The sequence below is a fragment of the Ammodytes marinus genome (genome assembly GCF_949987685.1).
Source record: "Ammodytes marinus genome assembly, chromosome: 20".
Taxonomy (NCBI): Eukaryota; Metazoa; Chordata; class Actinopteri; order Uranoscopiformes; family Ammodytidae; genus Ammodytes; species Ammodytes marinus.
Window position 1 is genome coordinate 13,300,878 of NC_137224.1, and position 19,900 is coordinate 13,320,777.

At 42.8% G+C, this 19,900-nt stretch overlaps 1 protein-coding gene across 1 annotated transcript; it reads left to right on the forward strand.

The window, feature by feature from the left end:
- Positions 1-219: 219 nt before the first annotated feature.
- LOC307267025 (uncharacterized protein) lies at positions 220-19,833 on the forward strand. Its single transcript, XM_080049205.1, has 12 exons — positions 220-388; positions 1,167-2,011; positions 2,228-2,408; positions 6,981-7,120; positions 9,734-10,299; positions 10,933-11,206; positions 11,326-11,521; positions 13,493-13,677; positions 14,197-14,292; positions 15,374-15,538; positions 16,467-16,560; positions 17,711-19,833. The coding sequence occupies exons 2-12, from the start codon at positions 1,192-1,194 to the stop codon at positions 17,772-17,774; spliced, it is 2,781 nt and encodes a 926-aa protein (XP_079905331.1). The 5' UTR covers positions 220-388; positions 1,167-1,191; the 3' UTR covers positions 17,775-19,833.
- Positions 19,834-19,900: the final 67 nt, after the last annotated feature.

The following is a 19,900-nucleotide window of genomic DNA, read 5'->3' on the forward strand; positions in this document are numbered from 1 at the left end:
AGTGGTTAGACGTTATCCGCTTTGTTATTCCAAAAGCACTCATTTTCTCTGGCTTTAGTGCTATCTTCAGCTGTGGCTCAATGGTTTACTGAGCCGAAGGAAAAAAAACAAGAGAGAGAGAGAGAGAGAGAGAGAGAGAGAGAGAGAGAGAGAGAGAGAGAGAGAGAGAGAGAGCTTTCCCTGGCAAGCATCATCCCCCTCAGTCAGTCTGACCGCCCACAGTCCGGGGGGAGAAAGTGCTGCTTTGTGAATGAAGGGAGCGGCGGAGGGCAGCAAACAAAACTTTACCAAAATTATTTCCGCCGGGGGACTATTGTATCGTTCAACCCAGAGGTTTCGACGGGTCAGCTCGCGACACCTGGCCAACGACAAGGCACGAGGAAACACAGTAAGTCGCGAGCCTTTTAGGACCTTGTGTGGCACCACTGATAGAAAGCATATTGACAGCCTTTTTTTTTCTTCCTTTTTTTTCTCGACGGAAAGATGCCTAACCGTGACCGGAATAAGTGTCGGGAGATGGGGAAATAATTTCAGGGCAGAATTTAACTCTTTCTTCATCTTAAAGACGCCTTTTTTGTTCTCCCAACGTAGTTTTTTTTTTCAAGAAAGTCACTATCGTGCAAAACTGATGTAGCATTTTAAGATACTAATTTGTTTTTAGGCTAGCTAACGTTAAAACTGGGGCGACTTTGAAAACAGAAATGGGTTGAACAATCCGCCTCATATGATTCAAATTCAACCCTGAAATATGACACACGTGCAGTTTATTTTGTGATGATCTGCCCATTTGTTGCCTTAATCCGAACGTGTGCGCAGTGTTTCACCGTTCCATGCAAAGTTTCCATCTGCTTGCCAGTGTTTCGCAACATTACATGACTCATGCAGAAGACGTGCATTCCCAATGTCACCATGAACAATAAATAGACTCATAGAAGACTCATTCATGATATCATGAGGTTTGCTCCTCCGAGGGTGTCTGTTCTGTCAGTAGTATACTGTATACATACAATTTGATCATAGAACTTTGAACGAATACAGAAGCCAGTCCTTTTTCTGTGGCTCAGATTTAGTGTCAGCTGTGTTTTCCTTGAGGTCAGTGAGACACGCTATTAACACTCACTTTATTTCACTGAGAAATGCAACTGATGGCCTTTTATTTTTTGCAGAATTTAGAGGTGAAGCTGTTAAATCATGGTGCTTAGTTTGGCCTGTGCATCCTGCCTCTGCCTGGTGGTGGTGATTGTCAGTGGTGACCCCTGCCTCATCATCAGTGAGATCAACGCCGACAACCCGAGACTGGACACCACCGAGTTTGTGGAGTTGTATCACACCAGTGGTAAACGGGCCTCGCTGGACGGCTACACCCTTGTGTTCTACAATGGCAACGGAAACATAGCCTACAAGGTGCTGGACCTTAAAGGCCACAGCACAGATGACAGAGGGTTCTTCCTGGTGGGCTCGGTGGACATGCTGCCCAAACCGTCCATCCCCCTGCCTCCCAACACAGTCCAGAACGGCCCAGATGCCATTGTGCTCTACCACACGTCTGCCGCACGCTACGGCGAGAAGATGAACGTCACGGCCATGGGGCTGGTGGACGCCGTAGTGTACATGACTAGGCGCACTGGGGGCGCGGAGTTCCTCGCGGAGACCCTGACCCCCGGGGAACCTGCCTTCGTGGAGGATGAGACAGCGCTTGAAGGGGACGAGTCCATTGAGAGGTGTCTGCTGTCCGAGGACCGCTGGGGCTTTCAGGTGTCCTCGCCCTCCCCGGGTCAGAGGAATAACTGCACCCCGCCGGCCGCCCTACCAACCATGCCCGTCATCAGCGAGCTGAAGCTGGGAGGAGGGCAGGTGGAGGGGTTTGTGGAGCTGACTGACGCCTCGGCTGCAGGGCCTCTGGTGCTGGTTGTGTTGGACGGGAAGACAGACAGGGTCAGCGTGAGTAAGGACGTGAACACCTCCAGTCATGGGTTGATCCACATCACCATAGAGAACACCTACATGAAAGGTCAGTGTGCTGTGTGGGTTGTTACAATGTTGCTTGTAATGTTGCAATTTACCACCCAGACTAAAAGGTCATTGTTGTATGATAGCCGGACTGTTTCAGCTATTTATTTCATGGGGAAGCAGAGCGGCGCTCCTCTAGGTTTGGGGCAATTTTCCTTTCATTCATAAACTTTCTTTTCATTGTAAATCTTTTGTTCCTCTTACCATTTCTTTTCAGGAGATGAGTCTGGGGCAGTGGCTATTTACAGTGGCAGAGCGTCAGACTTCCCCGTGGGCAGTCCACTGAGTCAGATACAGCCTATAGATGCATTTGTGTTTGCTGGACCTGGAAACAAGCCTAGTGCCAACCTAACAGAGACTCTCATCCCGGGCAGACAGCCCTACCAGCTCAGCAACAGGCAAGACACTATGAGTGTTTAGACTTACCCCAATCCTTTTACTTTGGTGAAACTGATGTGTTTTGATGTTTCACCTAGGGCTGTTAATGCAGGGTGATTAATTTCTGGAATTAACGCGTTAATTTTTTTATCGCAATTAACGCATGTGCAGAATGATCCGCCCCTTGCATCCCACCGGCTCTGTACTACAGTCACTCTAACGTTATGGCTGACCCAGGATCAGTAGCTGCGCGCAGCCAAACATAGCAGCACGTTAGCCCTTGCCGTGTTTTAATCTGCTAACGGTCACGTCTGTGTCGGGGGCATAGATAGTTTATAAAATCAACTGCCGCGGGTGACAGTTGATGTCGGGAGCAACAGGAGGAGAAACATTGTCCACTCTGTTCAGAGCCCGCGAGGGTGTGTGTGTGTGTGTGTGTGTGTGTGTGTGTGTGTGTGTGTGTGTGTGTGTGTGTGTGTGTGTGTGTGTGTGTGTGTGTGTGTGTGTGTGTGTGTGTGTGTGTGTGTGTGTGTGTGTGTGTGTGTGTGTGTGTGTGTGTGTGTGTGTGTGTGTGTGTGTGTGTGTGGGTGTGGACATCAACATAACGCCGGCTTCCTGGCACAAATGAACATGTTCGCACACACACAGGACTGTAATCAAGTTGTATTCAAGAATGCACAACCTATTTTATAATATAACCTTATTTTCAGTAATAAAACCATAATTTGGATTTTCAATTAATAAAAATACTAAATTTAAATGTACATATCCACCTTCTGTCCGTTATCTTCCCGTTCATACAACAATATATAGAGAAAATTTGAATTTTTCGGGCATATTTCGAATGGTAAAATTAATTGTGATTAATCCACAGAATCCTGTGATTAATCTGATTAAAAATGTTAATCGTTTGACAGCCCTAGTTTCACCATAATATGTTTGTAACAATCTTTTATTTTAGAAGCCATACTGTGGTTTCAAGTGTTGTGAAACACATTCTGTTATTTGTGTTTCGCTGGATCAGGGAAAGGGTCAACTTGTTACCACTGTTCCTCTTTGCTGATGCATGCACCTTCTCGGCATGTGTCATCACTGTGGAAGAGTAGTCACACAAACTCACACTGACTCAAATGCGCTTAAATGGACAAGTTGCCTAACAATACTTTTATAGGCTACAAGAAGGTTGAGAGTCTACAACGGTTCAAAGCTGTACTTCAGCGTGATAGTCCTTTTTAAAGGGAATTTTTTACCCTGTTTCTACCGCAGGAACTATGACCAGGAACTAAGAACCTTTGGAGGAACTCTGTGTGTTTCCACCGCATGACCCAGGGTCTAAACCATAGTTCCTGGAACTATGATTACCCAAGAAAAAGACCCTGCTCTAGGGCTAGTTCTTTACCAAGGTTCAGGAACCTTTGGGGCGGGGCTGCAGTTTTGAAGAATTCTATCAGTTTTCTCTCCCCACATGACGTCATGAGAGGATAAGCCACACCCCCTATAACCAATCTACCTTAGCACTACCTCCACCTGTGATAACCACTCCCAGATACCCCTGAATCGAACTGGCGTTTGATTCAGAGCCAATCAGAGCAGACTGGGTTATTTTGAAGGTGGTGCTTAAAGAGACAGGCTCTAAAACGGAGCACTTCAGACAGAGGCTAAAAAGAGCAGAGTCAGCAATAGTACTTTGAGAAATAAGTTATTTTTGGGGGGAACATAACTAAATTTAAACAATTTCTAGAAACCCAAATTACAATTTAAAACCTGAATATAAGTATAAAATGTGACATTTAAGCAAAAGATGCTAACATGCTTACAATATCAGTGTTAATGTTTGCCATACGATTTACTAACGCTTTCTAGTATGGTTACACGCTTACATCTGCTTATTACCATTAAACACATTGTACAGCTGAGCATAGACGTCGATTACGGGGGGTATGGGGGGTACATGTACCCCCCACTTTTCGTCAAGACTCATTTTGTCCCCCCCACTTTTTAAGCCGGACATGGAGTGCGTCCAGCCGTATTAAAACACAGCGTGTCTCTCTCTCTCTCTCTCTCTCTCTCTCTCTCTCTCTCTCTCTCTCTCTCTCTCTCTCTCTCTCTCTCTCTCTCTCTCTCTCTCTCTCTCTCTCTCTCTCTCTCTCTCTCTCTCTCTCTCTCTCTCTCTCTCTGTGCGCGCGCTGAACTGTCGGCTCATGGTGTGAGCCTCTCGCCTCTCTTTTTCGCCTTCTCTCTGTTTAAACCTAAACAGATAAGCGTAGAAGCGGCACTAGTAGGCTTAGACCTTAAACTTTTTTTAAATAGCACAACAGCAGTGGATAGCCTACCAACGACAAAACAGTGAACATGCTCCGAAGTCTCCGCTAGTTTGCACACCAGAGAAGACTGATGCATTTCAATCAGCAGCAGAGAGACAACGGCGAGTGGCTTTAAACAGGGTAGCCAAGTCTCACTCTTTGGCCGTGAGACACACGCAAATCAACCCGTTCACACTCTCACACGCCACACCTCAAATTTCTCACGCGGAGAAATTAATCCCCAAAATAACATTTGTTTTGCGGACTTTTATTTTCAAATTCTTATTTTGAAAAGCTAACAGACATGAGTGCCGTGACTTCCTCTTTCTGAACGCGCATTAACGTTATGTTTGATGTGCACTGTGCATTAGAAGCGGGACAGGCGAGCCCCCTACCTGAGGGGTATACTACGAAGCGAGATTAAGGGCTGAGCGAGGTCTGTCGAGTCTAAAGCCAGAGTTTTCAGTATCACGAAAGGTGGCTCTCTTTTTACCTGGCTAGATTACCGTGGTAACAGAGGCTGCACGGCTAACCTGCTCAGAGCAGTTTTTGTTTCAGAGTTTGAGCTTAAATTCGGCTCTTAGAGCGCTGCCCTTTAAGGAAACTACACATTTTGAAATCCCGCGGACCTGACTATAGGCCTATTGTCTGAGCAATATATTCTCACTGAGGAAACTCGTTAAATAAGTAAATTTATTGATCAGTAAGTTAATGAACGAAACGAAGCCGTAACATAAGGCTTACAGCAGAGTGAACTGTAACATCGCGCTGGGGCTTTTTGCCACATGCATAGTTATTGATGCAGAAAATGTTAAATTTTTTTTTTCAGCGCTACTCTATGCTCTCACCTCAAATGGTTTTACCTGGCGATCTACACACACTGGCTCTTAATAAAGCGTTCTATAAAATCACAGTTTGCAACATTATTTCACTGTGGGCTTCTTTCTTTTCATCAGTAGCGATTACAGTTGGGACGTGACAGGTGACAGCTGTCACAGTTCGGACATCGCTGCAGACTCGCAGTTTAAGCTTCTCACAGTAGATTCATATTTGTCCGAAAAATCCAGACTACAGGTTTTTTAATGTAGGCCTATTGGTATTTGTAAGATTCAAATAAAAGGCTAATAGTCTAAATCAAATTGTATTCATTATGATGTGGCCCAAAACTAAAGTGATTTTCCATAGGCTATTCATTTGGGGACAGTGTCAGACTTAAATTACATTCTTAAGTGTGGGACTATAGGCGTAGTGCTATAAATATAGCAAAGTAGCCTATATATATATATTAGGCTAAATGGTATAGTGTTTAAATCCGAGTTCAACGTTTCATTGTTTTATAATGTCACGTTACGCACTGCGAGAACGATCGGCAAGATAAATAAATAATTTCCATGCTGGCAGCATTCCACTCTCCTTAGCCTATTTGCAGTAAGAGTTTTTTTCGGCTCTCTGATTTCTGCTGTAATAATTCAGACTGACAAACTCTTCCTCTTGAATGAAGTTGGCGACACACTTTTGTTTTACTCAGCTGCGCACAATCAGTCCGTTTGTGTAAAGTTAGCGGCACAAGATCAGTCCATTTTGTGCGGATGCAGAGTCAAATGACGGGTCAAACGCCCCCTTTCATGGGGACGCGCACAGAGCCTGAAGCCGAAACCCTCGTTCAACATAAGAGGTTGATAACTTCCTTCGTGATACCGGTTAGCTCTGAGCGAGGGTGTGTGTTATGTTGAACCAGATCAAAAAAAGAGAGCCGGGCTCTGTTGAGTTTGTTTCGTAGTATACCCCTCTGCACCTTCTCTTCTGAGGTGTGTGTTGATAGCCTGTCAAGATACCGCTGATAAGAATTGTCTCCCCGCCGGCCGGTGAGCGCGCGTCCATCAAACATATTAACCCTTCCCAAGCTCCTTTTGTTTACGTCATGTTTGGTTGGGCAGCTAGTGGCTCATATGTCCGCTGCTTTTTGAAAATGCTTTTTTCATCAAATGTGTCAGACATCAGTGTTTTGTATACATTGTATTCATTAGTGAGCGGGTATGCCGTCTTTCAGAACCGTTCATTACCTGCACTAAAGAGAAAAAAAGATGTTTCCTCATTGTCCCCCCCACTTTTGAAAATGCACTCCAGAATGCCTGTTTGTCCCCCCCACTTGTTTAGCCAAATCGACGTCCATGCAGCTGAGGCCGATGGGAATGTTATCCACCAAAATATGAATATGTCATCCACTAACAAATTGCAATATAACCCTTTAAATTATTATTTTTTGTAATGAGATCAAATTTTTCCCAGTTTGAGAGAAGGAGGCTTCGATCTCAGTCGCTGTGGTGTGGCCACGTGGACCAGAGATCCTGGTGCCTTCTGGGAGGCCCCGCAAACTCCTGGGCAGCCCAACCAGTGCCCCTGGCCAAAGATCTGCCCTTATAGTATCGGTGAGTGTTTGAATGTGCCTCAGTTTATGAGATTCAGTCTACTCAATCCCACTTTTTAGCTGGATACATTTTTGCTTTTGGTCTGCTGTTCACAGGTAATGAGGGAGGGAATAGTGTATGCATGCATTACTGACAGGCAGTGAAGAGTCCCACCTGAGCTCCTCACAAATATTCAATCGATGGCACTTCTTATGCATGAGATTCTGAACTCACCTAAATATAATGAATGTGCCCATCCTTCAAAGAAGTTATAAACCTGCCTTCATTCCACAGATTCTGTTTTAAAACCCAGGTGAGATTAGAATAAGAAGATGTCATTTTAAATGTTATCAAATGCAGCTTAACTGTAATGTCTTCAAATAGGTGTATGCATTACATTTTCCTCTGGTGAGTATGAATTGCCCACTAAGAGAAGAAGATACTAACTCAACAAAATCATTTAGGCAAAGCCATGGCTAGGTAACGTAAGAGCAAGATAATGTGTTGCTGTGAGACTATGTGGATGAGTCATCTGCACAAGGTGACTGTCGTTAATTGTTGCAAACTTGGCACATAAAGAGCTACATGTGTATACATGCAAACATGGATACTTTTCAGATTGATCTCTTTTTTTCCAACTTGGGAACCAGAGAGTAATTATCAGAAAGTGATTTGCAATCCAGCTACTCAAAAAATTGCACATGCTCAGAAGCAGACAGTATGCTGACATCAGGGAAGTCACATATTTCATAATTACCACCTAAGGAACTGGTTAAGAAGCTAATACTAGCTCTCAGTGGGACAAGTGTTGAAAATTAAAGAACTGAGAGTGGGTGCAGGCCGGGTTTGCTGCTCCAAGAAGGAAATGAAAGATAAGGTCCTCTTTGTTAGTGGAATAATTTGGGCTTTCACAAATATTGAAAGCCTTTTAGTTTACTTTGTGGACTCCTTTACCAGTTACCTTGTAACAGATTACAAACAAAGTATTTGATAAGATATGTATTGTAGTGAGGTCACATAAATAAGGATACACTTTTGTACTTTCCAGCAGCAACAACGGATACTAAATGGACCTTGTGGTATGATTGTTTTCTCAACCGTTTTCTTTCCAAGGTCGAAAAAGATGTTTGTACCTCAATACAAGATCCTTATAATCAGCCGATCTTCATTGCAGTATCAAACATGTCCTAGGTTCAGCTCTTTGAAGTAAAAAGTCAACATTATCAATCCTTCAGTTGCATGAGTAGTGTTAGGATTAGGAGCATGATTTATACACAAGTAGGAGGTTGCGAAGGTGGAGGGAGCTGTGGCAGGCATGTAGGAATCAGAGTAACGGTGAGAAGTAACTTTTTTTTTAAAGCCCCCTCAGTGCACTTGTATGATTGTGATTGGATATTTTCTGACAGTTGGCTGCCAAAAAAGATGCATTAATAAGCATATGATATTGTGCATGAAATAGGGGAGAACGGGGTAATTTGTCACATGGGTAGGTTGTCACAATCGTTATATCTCGGATCCAGAAGGCGCTGTCTGTTAAATTTTGGTATGTAAATATCAACAACTGGGATCAGAGGTCACCTCCATAGTCTTCCTTGGAGTTAGACTGCTGCATTTGAGGTGAAAGGACTGTTAGTGTTTTTCATGTCAAATTGAAAATATTTAGCTCCTCAGTATTTTTCTTCTAGGCTTTTACACAATGGGTTTATAACAAAACACTTGTTACCCTAAAAAGTGTGAAGGGTAAGCTATAGTTTAGATTGTTTTGAGCAAGCTAATTAGTTGTCAGATGGTTGTCGGCCTTGATGCTAGCAATAAATTCCAGTTGGGGTTGGTCGTCACATTTTTTGGGAGGTTGGTTGTCACATGTTATCCAAAGGGTGCAGCCAGGAAAGGAACCCAATAACAAAATAAAATGTCAAGCTGTATCCTCACTGACACCCCAGAGAAGGAGAGAATTGAGCAGGAAAGGCAACTAGCATGCAAAAGAGAAAAAGGGCAACAAAATCAAAACGACCCAGTGCATCCCAAACTAGACCAGTTGCCAAGGCTACTGCAACCAATGCACTCCACCCCAGCTGGGGAAGAAGAAACAGAAGAGAAAGAGACAGGAGATGAAGAGGATAGTTTGTGTTTGGTTTGTATGGAAACGTTCTCCAGCACCCGTTCAGGGAAGTGTTGTATGTGCAACCAGTGGGCACACAATCTCTGCTTAGTTAGAGTGAGCAGACCCTACATTTGCCATCACTGTAACTCAGATAGTGAATGTGTGATCCTAGTTGAGTAGGCTATTATTGTTAGACCTATTTGTTTTGTTCTTTATGTTGTTACAGTAGGTTGGTCTTAATATGGATTTCCTTTTTGTTAATTCCTTGCTCATTTTGTGTTAAGATGCATAAAGTTATGTGGGCCTATTTTTCAACTTGACAATGAAATTAAACTTTCAAATGTAGTTCTGCTTTCTTGCCTTCTTTTATTTTTCTGCGCTCACACTGTACGCACAGGTAGCAGATCACAAAGAGATGTTCAATGATTTTGACAAAATGTGATTTTTACAAGTATTCTCCAGGATCACTATGACCAGAATGAAGTCAAGTCAAACTCTTTATTTAACCTTAACCTTCCTTTGTGCTTTAGTGATTCCAGGAGGTACAGATTGGCCGTCTCACCTCCCACCCTGGGGAAACAGTGACTTCCTGATCAATGAGCTGAACACTGACACACCTGGGGCGGCCGAGGACGGAGAGTACATCGAGCTGTGGCACCCATCGGGACGCCGCGTCTCCCTGCAGGGCATCTGGATACTACTGTTCAGTGCACACAACAACAAACCCTACAGGGAGATCAGTCTGAGTGGACACTTCACCACTGCTAAGGGCTACTTCCTGCTGGGCAGTGACAGGCTAGTGCCAGCTCCGTCACTCCGCCTGCCCCCCAATACCATCCAGAACGGGCCAGATGCAGTGGCTCTCTACCGCAGCCCCTTTGGCCCACCGTCGGTCACACAAAGGGGGATCCCCACCAAAGGCCTGCTGGATGCAGTGGTGTACCGGCAGCGAGGCTCAGACAGAGAGGCGCAGGAGCTGAGTAAAGCTCTGACGCCAGGGCAGCTGCCTCTCCTAGAGGACCCAGAGGTTCTGCCTGGTGACGAGGCCCTCAGCCGCTGTCGAGGCCTTTACCCCTACGACCTGTCTGCTTTTTCAGTGAGTACAAAGGGCGAAGGGATCACCTGAATAACTGCAGTGCTTTAACACAACAATTTAATCAAAACAAATAACTCTAACTAAAGGAAAAGTTCTCCATTTTGTGAAATGTTCTGATTTGTTTTCTTCCCGAGTAAGATTGGAATATTGATACCACTCTTATGTCTCTACACTAAGTATGAAGCTACAACTAAGAGCTGCAAAGCTTAGCTTAGCTTAGCATGAAGACCGAAACAGAGGAAACGAATAGTTTGGCCCTGTCTTAAAGTAAGAAACTAATTTGTACACAAAGTGAAGACACCCATTATGGTTGTAGGGTTACAACATATTTATATATTCCATAAAATACTTTGGCAGTTTTAGAGCACTTGTTTTCTTATTACACTAATGTATAATTAAATGTGTCCTTATTGGATAATACATCAAATCTCCACTTAAAATCATGTCCCCCCCTCCCCCTCCCCTCTGAGGCCCAGTCCTCCTCGTAGCGACCCGCTTCGAGTCCGACCCATGTTCAGTCTCTACATGTCATTCGCCTCTCTACCCCATTTCATCTATGTCTCTTTTCACTATCATAAAGTCTTTGAAAAAAATCTTGTTTGTATGAAATGTATCGATCACTATTCACTACAGGTGGCCCCACCCACTCCTCTGAGGGAGAACACCTGCCCCCGCCCCCCTCCAGCCCCCATGGGTGTGGTCATCAGTGAGGTGGCCAGTGGCCATTGGACCAATCACAGCCAGCAGAGGGCCTTTTTGGAGCTGAAGGGGCCGCCCATGACAGACCTGCTGGGCCTGGTGCTCACTGTGTTCGACCAGGAGCATAGTGGGACAGTCATCGCCCTCCCTCTGACCGGATCTATCGACCAGGAAGGATTTTATATTGTCGGAAATGTCACTAGTGCAGGTGAGGGCAGTAGTAGACAACGTCGTTCAGGGATAGAGTTCTTAATATCAAACCCTCTTTGTGTCCCTCTTTGTATTGCTTTATAACCAACTCCTTCACCTCCCCTCTCTCCTGCATAGATCAGACGTTTCCAGAGGGGTCCACGGTGCCGTCACGAGGAGCAGTGGTCCTTTGCTACGACCTGTTCAGTGTCTGTAGAGCAGGCATCGCTCTGACCAATTCCAGTCTCAGAGATGTACTGGTGTTCAGTGAAAGCCAGCAGCTGCTCTCCTCTCTGTCCACCACCAGAGGGAGACAAGTCATTCCAGCTCTCAGGTAAACACAGGATCAACTCAACAGCATGTTACGTGTTTGGACTTTTGATCTAAAGCTGCGAACACACTGCACTCGCCCCCTGCGGCGGTTGGCCGCGTGAACGCAAGTTGCTCGCCGCATGATCATATTAGGCCATATATTCCTGACGCAGACGCCGTTTCTGAGATCAGACCCGTCACACTTACGGTGCAACAACAACAACAACATGGTCCAGCTGTGCCAAAAAATACAGATGTAGGTAGGCCTACACTGTGTAACCAGCGGCAGTCATGTCACAAATAGCATTAAAACAGCATGAAGACGCACCCCGATCGCAAATACACACACATTAACAGCAATTCAGCAACATACTAAACACATTAAAAACAGCAGTGTGTGCTCAGTGGCAAAAATAAAGGCAGACATCAGCCTACCTGAAAGTGAAAGTGCGTGGTCTGGCGGAGGACAACACCGGTGCTTCGCTGTAGGCTACTATATTGGAATTCCACACGGACACTACCGTCAAGTTTGGGTTCATATTATCCTCCGGAACAGTACACAGCTGGGTGAGTTTCACTATGCTAACCGGCGCTACCTTGGCTAAAGTACAACCAACTGCTAAACAGATGCAAAATACACATATTTGCAGAATGTATTGGAAGCACAATGTCCTCACTCCACACACCCACCTCGTCTTGCAGACCACCGGGCAATCTCAACGCTGATTGGCTATCGCAGCGCAGCAACGCCAAAAAGATAAATATTTTCATCTTCTGTGTTCGCCGCATATGTTGGCCGCGCCGCAAATGGTCGCGCCTTTGATTCACGCGCTTCGATGAGGCACGGCCACGCGCCGCGGAAACGCCCGCCGCTGGACGCCAATTATTGGGTGGACGCGCGGCCACGCGCTAGTACATTGACTTTGTATGTAATCTGCAGTGTGTTCGCAGCTTTAGTGTTAAACACAACTAAGGCTAAAATATGACTGTTAAAAATGTCATGTGAAGGCCTTCATCTTAAAATATAGGGTCATTAGTGATCTTATTTAACCTAAGACTATTTTTTACCAAATAGCAACCTGCTTTGTTTTACGGCCATTAATACTACAGCAGGAAACGGATTGTGTGTGACCATAACTGACAGTGTGTTGTATGCTTAAAAGCCTTTTTCACATGATAAAAAGTTAATAAATCCATAGAAACACTCAGTCAGGCTCTGTCAAACTCACTGTCTCATTTCATGTGTGCTTCACTTTATCTAATTAAAGCGGCATGAAGAGTCAGGGAAAGGTGTTCTAAGTAAACCCTCTTTTTAAACAATCAGCTGGGGTTACTAACCCATTTCCTGGGGGAAACCCTCTATTTCTGGCAATTGACTCAGTGTAGCTTGTTTACAGCAGCACTCATATTCAATGAGTCTAATTTAGGACAACATGAGGAGGCTTTGTGAAGAGTCAATTAAAAGGTGCAGAAAAAAAACACTGAGAATAAACTCCCAAAAAATGAAAGACTACATACATCATTTTGGTCAGATATTCAAACATAAATCAATGACTGCATTTGTTAGATAGGATAAATAATTGTATTGAAGTCATTTGAGATCCTGCTGGCCCATTTAAACAGACCTCATCCCTTAAAGGTCAATAAGTAAATCCAGGTTTCCAGAGCCACTTCATAATTGGGAACTTTCGACTGATTATTTATATCATTGGATTGTATGTTTGCGAAACAGGCTCCAACTATTCCATTTAGCATAGCTTAGTGCAGTTGAGTGGCAATCATGTTTGTGTATTAATAGACTCCATATTATCTTGTTGTATAAGACCAGTACTGCAACCATAACCATGTAAATGCAAAATACGTTTCGGTATACATACTTTAATAATAATAATAATTGATAGGATTTATATAGCGCTTTTTTTTGGAGGTCACTGAAAGACTACTATTCTACGTCTGTGTGAATTTATACATGTTTTTGTGCGTTCATGTGCAGGTCAGTTGAAGATGGTCCTGTTTCTCTCAGCCGTTGTTCCTGTTGTGAAGTGAGGAGCCCCTCCTCCTGGACAAGCTCCTCCCCGACACCTCGCAGCACCAACCTCTGTCCCAGCGCCGCCTTCTCCAGTAACATTGACCTGTGCCTCGGCCCACTGTCCAGCGACCGGCAAGAGCAGCCAGGAGGTCAGGGCTCTTTTTTAAAAAAATACGTTCTAAGGAGGATAGATACGTTTAGATGGTGCACAGATTGCAAAGGTCAAACAGGCAAATTTGTGATGCCTGATTTTGGGCGCTAAAAAAGAATTAGATGCACTCTGTTATTAAAACCACTATGTGTAGAATTAGACATGTTTTTTACTTTTAGCACCCTCCCCAGTAGTGGCACGGTGTAACAGACGCACCCATAGCCCACAGAGTTGACTCTGAGACTCAAAGATGAATTTATAGTTGTATGCTATAACCAAAAACAACTACACTACATAGTGCACCAAATATGCTTGAGGTGCATTAAAGTTTGCATTCATAACTTTTTAAAAAACAGCATTGAGGAGGATGTATACAACTACATGGTTTTATCCACACTTGGTATTGTTGCATGTCTTCCCCATCTCTCTCCCCCCATGCTTCCTATATGCAAAGGTAATGGATTATTTGTGGATTTTATCATAACTAGGTTAACATTTTGGTCTCTATATGTCCCAGACTGCAGCGGTCTAATCCAAGGGAGGAGGGTTGCTGAGGTGGCCGACTACCTGGAGCAAAGGTGTCACTGTGGCATTTCTGCCATGTATCTCCAAGGTGAGGCACTCTAACTCATTTTAAAATCGTAACGTTTGGCTGATTTTAAATGTAAGAAATTCTCAAGCGTTGACAAATTGTGTTATTTGAAAAAAAAAATATTATTATTTTTATAGCGAGACTCCCGTGGCTCTATAGGTGAAATTTGACACAAACAAATCAATACAGCGTTATAGGTCGCTGTTACCATGGAGTTTTATTTGACTATGATTATGATGCAGGAACATTGCAGCGGATTGTGCGTTTATTCTTACTGTGAGAATTATAGTGTTCAAAGGTATATTTGGATATAATCAAAAGCAGCACGGCTAAACAGATGCAAAATACACATATTTGCAGAATGTATTGGAAGCACAATGTCCTCACTGCACACGCCCACCTCATCTTGCAGACCACCGGGCAATCTCAACGCTGATTGGCTATCGCGACGCCAAAAAGATAAATATTTTCATCTTCTGCGTTCACCGCAAATGGTCGCACCTTCGATTCACGCGCTTCGATGAGCCACGCGCCGCGGAAAAACCCCCCGCTGGACGCCAATCCTTGGGTGGACGTGCGGCCACGCGCTAGTACATTGACTTTGTATGTAATCTCGCCACACGGCCAGTGCGGTGTGCTCGCAGCTTTATGGTATGGTGTTTGCTTCACCACACTTATCATGTAGCAACTCACAGGAGATGAGTAGCACTCTGCTCTCTCAACCTTTCTAACGGTCTCATAGAAGAGGGATTTATTTACAGATAAAAAGGCTCAGCTGGTTATTTTCTGTCATTTTCATCCGCCAATATGCCGGCTTTGCCTTGTCCTGTGTAAATGAGCAATACATGGGCCTTCTTTCTGGCAATATGCCAAAATCGCTGTCTAATTGTCATGAATTATGTCTTCAGATATAGACTCCCATCTCCTGTTTCCTGTATATGTAATGTGAAAATATATCAGGGTTTTCCCTTCATAGAGAATTACGAAAAAAAGAAAAAATCACCACCTCTGCCTTGTTCTTAGCCAGGAGAATCCCTGCATATACAGCTACACATTTGTATATGTATATACTTAACATTTTGTGTCTGTCATCTTGTTCAAGGAGCCAATTTTTCCTGTGTGTCCGGGTGGCTGCGAGTGTGGGGAAACATCCAGGCGCTGTCGGACCATCAGAAGGCCCTCATAATCCAGACATCACACATGAATCCTTCATATGCTCAGGGAGACGTCTGCTCTGTCCCGTCCACAGACCGTTACACTGGCACAGGTTAGCACCCTCTTTATAACATAATACCAGCCACCAGGCGCAAAAAAACATACCCAAACAGACTGTTTCTGCACAAAACACTGGGCCGTTTTGGTAAGTAATCATTACTTAAACTGTAAGATCGCAACCAAAGTGGGTGCAGTTCGCTGTTTTATCTGGTGTAGTGTGTCCTAGTGGAAGACAGTCAACAGCTGGGGTGAGTCACCACGACATCCTGACAAAAAGACAAGGATGTTAGTATTTATATTATTTGCCTTTTGAAATGATTGGTCTGTCAAGTCTCTCAGCAAAGTCCCGACCAGAATGAATGACTATTAGCACCTAATCTTAGCGTCAGACTGCTAAGTGTGAGTAAAATAACAGACGTCTCTCACAATCGTTATACACAATTAACCAAATCTCCAGGGATTCTCATGTGTTCATGTATAATCTTGTAAATGCTGCTCAGTCTGTCCTCGGTGCAAGCACTTTAGCAATCTATTGCATATGCTTATCACTCTCTACAGTGCCTATTGAAAAGAAAATGTGCTCTATATTTACTGGACGCCCCTGAAGCTCTTGAAAGCAGTCATTCTGTAAAGAATACATTTAAATCCGAAGAATGAGCGGAAATAAAGTCCTTGCTCTCCAATAGAAAGTCTGTGTTTCTATTAATGCTCACTGTTCACTCTGAGTCTGCTACACGTGGTAATAGCCTGTGTTTCCAGCTGAAGTGATCTGTAACATAAACTGTAATCAGTTAGTTCTATTTTGCAAAGAGGACTGGCTTTCTATACGAGTCTTTCATGGTCTTGTAAAATCTGAAGAAAACTAATTTGCTTTCTAGTTTTAAAGTTTCATCTGGAATTTTTAATCACATGTTTTTTTTAAACTCATCAACATGTTCAGTACGTGTATCAAATGTTTATTTTATTTTTAAATCTCCTAGCGTCCGCCCTGGGGTTACAGATAGGGCTGGTAGTAGCAGTGCTTCTGCTGCTGGGACTAGGAGCTGCTCTGTTCACATATTTCTACAGGAGGAGGTAAGGACTCTCATTATCCCTTTCTTCTCTGCTGGATGTGCTCACTGCTCACTCATCACAACGTGACACTATGTAAACAGCATTTCATTTTTCTGTTTTGCTGGGAACAAATCATTATTTAATTATTTGACTTGCAATACATATTTCTATTACACAGTGATTGATTGTTGTGAATAGAATATTAAGCAACACATTGAGTAAGTGATGCTGATTTAGCTTCATTGTTGTTTATTTTGTTGTTTTTTCATTTACATAACATGATGTCCTTCATTCTTTTCTGATCAACACTGTCAGTCCTCAATCACTTCTTGGAGGAAATGGAAAAAGTAGCAGCCTGTGGTGGGATTGAAGTATTCGGTCATTATTTGAACAACAGCCATGTGGAATTAGATTAGAGCTGTCATTGAAGAAATGTACTCTATATTGGAGGAAAATTGCAATAGGGAGCTTTCAAAATGTTATCAATGCAGTTATTTAAAGTTTCCTTTTAAACATTAGTTTTTTCTTCTCCTTTTTTTCTTTATTTCACTGTTCCGGTCTTGCAGAATGGCTTCCCAAAGTCTAAAATGTCAGGAGGAAATGTCAGGTTTCAGTGTCAGACTCAAGCTCAGAATTAAAGACCAAGAACTTCTTTCTTGTCAGAACATTTAAAAGTGATCTAGAATAGGAAGTCATCGAAAGAGGAAGTTCAACATTGAGATACATATTTCTCCATTGATCATAACATCTTACTCCCACACTCCACAATAATTTTTCATGGTGGTTAAAAGTTGCTCTACAGATCAAATCCCTCTCTCTACACTTGTGCAGGTTAAGATATAAATAAAAATACAGCCAATCACAAACGGATGTAGTGGTAGATTGCATAGGTTGAGGGCAGAGTGAGTGCTATGAAACAGGAAATTATGAACTACTATGTGTTCTGAAGGGGGGGGTGCGTGCGTGCGTGCGTTTCAGGTATCCTCTGGACCATTACACTAAGATTTATAAGATATAAATAAAAATACAGCCAATCACGAACTGATGTAGTGGTAGATTGCATAGGTTGAGGGCAGAGTGGGTGCTATGAAACAGGAAATTACTACTATGTGTACTGAAGGTGTGTGTGTGTGTGTGTGTGTGTGTGTGTGTGTGTGTGTGTTTTTTTCAGGCGTCCTCTGGACTATTACACTATGGAGCTGAGTGAACACGCGGAGGGACTGTCGGATCTATAATTGAGGCTTGGAATCACTGCATTTACATCTGGAAGTGTTGGTGGAAGGACTGCAGCAGAGAGGCGGGGGTAATCAGAGGCTCATTTGACCAGTACTTCACTGTGTGTGCGGCTCTTTTCAAGACCAATGCCACCAACAAGTCTCCTTCTCTGTGTCTTAAGCGACTCTTAGGACATCAAATCATCTGGCATACAAGATAAACCTAACATTACATAAAAAACATATATATATTTTTACAAAGGTCAGTGTCCAACCTTTCCTTGTGGACAGTGCTGGTTGAGTCTTCTAAAAAGGAAAAGGATTGGCGCCCCCGGTGGTCACCGGATAGAGTGCGTACTATCACTCAAAGTGCTTGTTGCAGCGGCCCGGTTCAGACTCCAGCCTGGGCCTTTCGCTGCATGCCTTCCCCCTCTCATCCCTGCTTCCTGACAGTTTTTACTATACTATCTTATAAAGAACGAAAATTATGAAAAAATAGTTTAAAAAAAGTAAGGGATGATGTTTTTAAATACTTGAGTCCTAAATGGTCAACTTAGTTGACTTTTTCATGTTACTGTGGAAAAAGCCTTGTTAAAAAAAAAAAAAAAAAAAAAAAGTCTAAACCACCATGTGCAGGAATCTTCATCACATTCTCAGCTGGTATTACCGTGATTTAACGAGACGTTATCACCAAGATAATATCTGTTAAGCTCACATTTATTCTTCAATATGGTTGACTTCCTGCTTTGGTTTCCTGCTACATGCTGTAATAGTCCAATTTTAGACTAGTCATTCAAGGGCTTGATTGTCTTTCTAAATGTGAATGTTTTTAGCTAACTTCTGATGTGTCTGTAACCACTTTTGTATGCTTACTTGAAGCAAACTGTTTACATTTTCTGGATTTGAACATAAGGGAAAGGGGGTGCGAGGGACTGATGTTGAAATAATGTAGAAGTAATTTCTTGAATGACGTGTCTTTAGAAAATCTGAGCTATTTGATGTTTCGCTTGTATTTTTTAATTTTTTAGTAGCTCCGAAAGCTCTTACTTGCCACTGTTTATTGTGTGGTATTGGATTAGCTGACCCCTCATTTATTAGAGGGAATGTACAGCCATGTCTGCCACAGCCATAAGTGTAAATACTATAGATGATGTTAGTAATCTCAGGAGGGGGGGGGGCAGTAATCGGCTATTTTAATTTATTTATTTTTAACTCTCTGGTTTGATTCCTTATAGAAGATTCTAAAAATCAAGGCTCGAAATTTAAAAAAAATAACTTAAGTGCCAAAACAAAGTGCCATGAAATAACCGTGTATACAGTAGGTGATGTTCTGTTTACCTTGTTATGTCGCCTTAATCATCTGCTGTGCTGCACAGGATTTTTTGAAGTGTGTGCTTTAATTCCTCAGTTCTAATTTCTGAATATTGACCTTTATTAAAGCTCCTGTGTCAGGCGAAATAAATCCCTTAACAATCAGATATGATTTACAGTTATTCAACTATTTAAATTAAGAAAACACTAAATGGATCCCAAGAAAAATGATTTAAATGAAGGCTCTTTTTTATCTTTCAAAGTCAGCAAATGTTTCCCCCTCTAAAAATTTTTGTTCATAAAAGTATTTTATTGTAAACATCTTTTATTTTAAGGTTTTGTGTAAAATGGCACATTTTGAGTATGACATTTTTCAACAAAAAGCAAAAGGAGGCAATTGCACCTGGAGGTTATACCCAAAATAATTTATTGACATGCAAATAGAAAATAAGATGTGTTCTTCCTGAAGAAGCTAAAAAATGCAGAGAACTATTCACACTGGTCTGGACTGAGAAACCCATTCATGCACTTACAATTGTTTCTAAGAGGTGGAAAATCAAAGTAAACAAGATACTGCAAACTTTTTTTTAAAATCTGTGTTCATGCAGAAAATGAATTGTGACTTACAGCAGAGATGTCACAACAGTGGAAACTTGGAATATTATCTGCATCCCAGAGTGATCATTTAAAAGCATTCCTTCTGGTGGCTAGCCTATCTTCCGGTTTATTTCCTGCAGATTTGTGTTGTGAAATAAAATGCTTCCACATATGTACGGGTTTTGTGTGTGTGTGTGTGTGTGTGTGTGTGTGTGTGTGTGTGTGTGTGTGTGTGTGTG

Excerpts from the sequence above, each read along its gene's own strand:
- LOC307267025 (XM_080049205.1), top strand. The coding sequence starts at position 1,192 with ATGGTGCTTAGTTTGGCCTGTGCATCCTGCCTCTGCCTGGTGGTGGTG. Across the intron at positions 7,121-9,733 it reads GATCTGCCCTTATAGTATCG|TGATTCCAGGAGGTACAGAT; the intron begins GTGAGTGTTTGA and ends TTTGTGCTTTAG. Across the intron at positions 13,678-14,196 it reads CCGGCAAGAGCAGCCAGGAG|ACTGCAGCGGTCTAATCCAA; the intron begins GTCAGGGCTCTT and ends TATATGTCCCAG.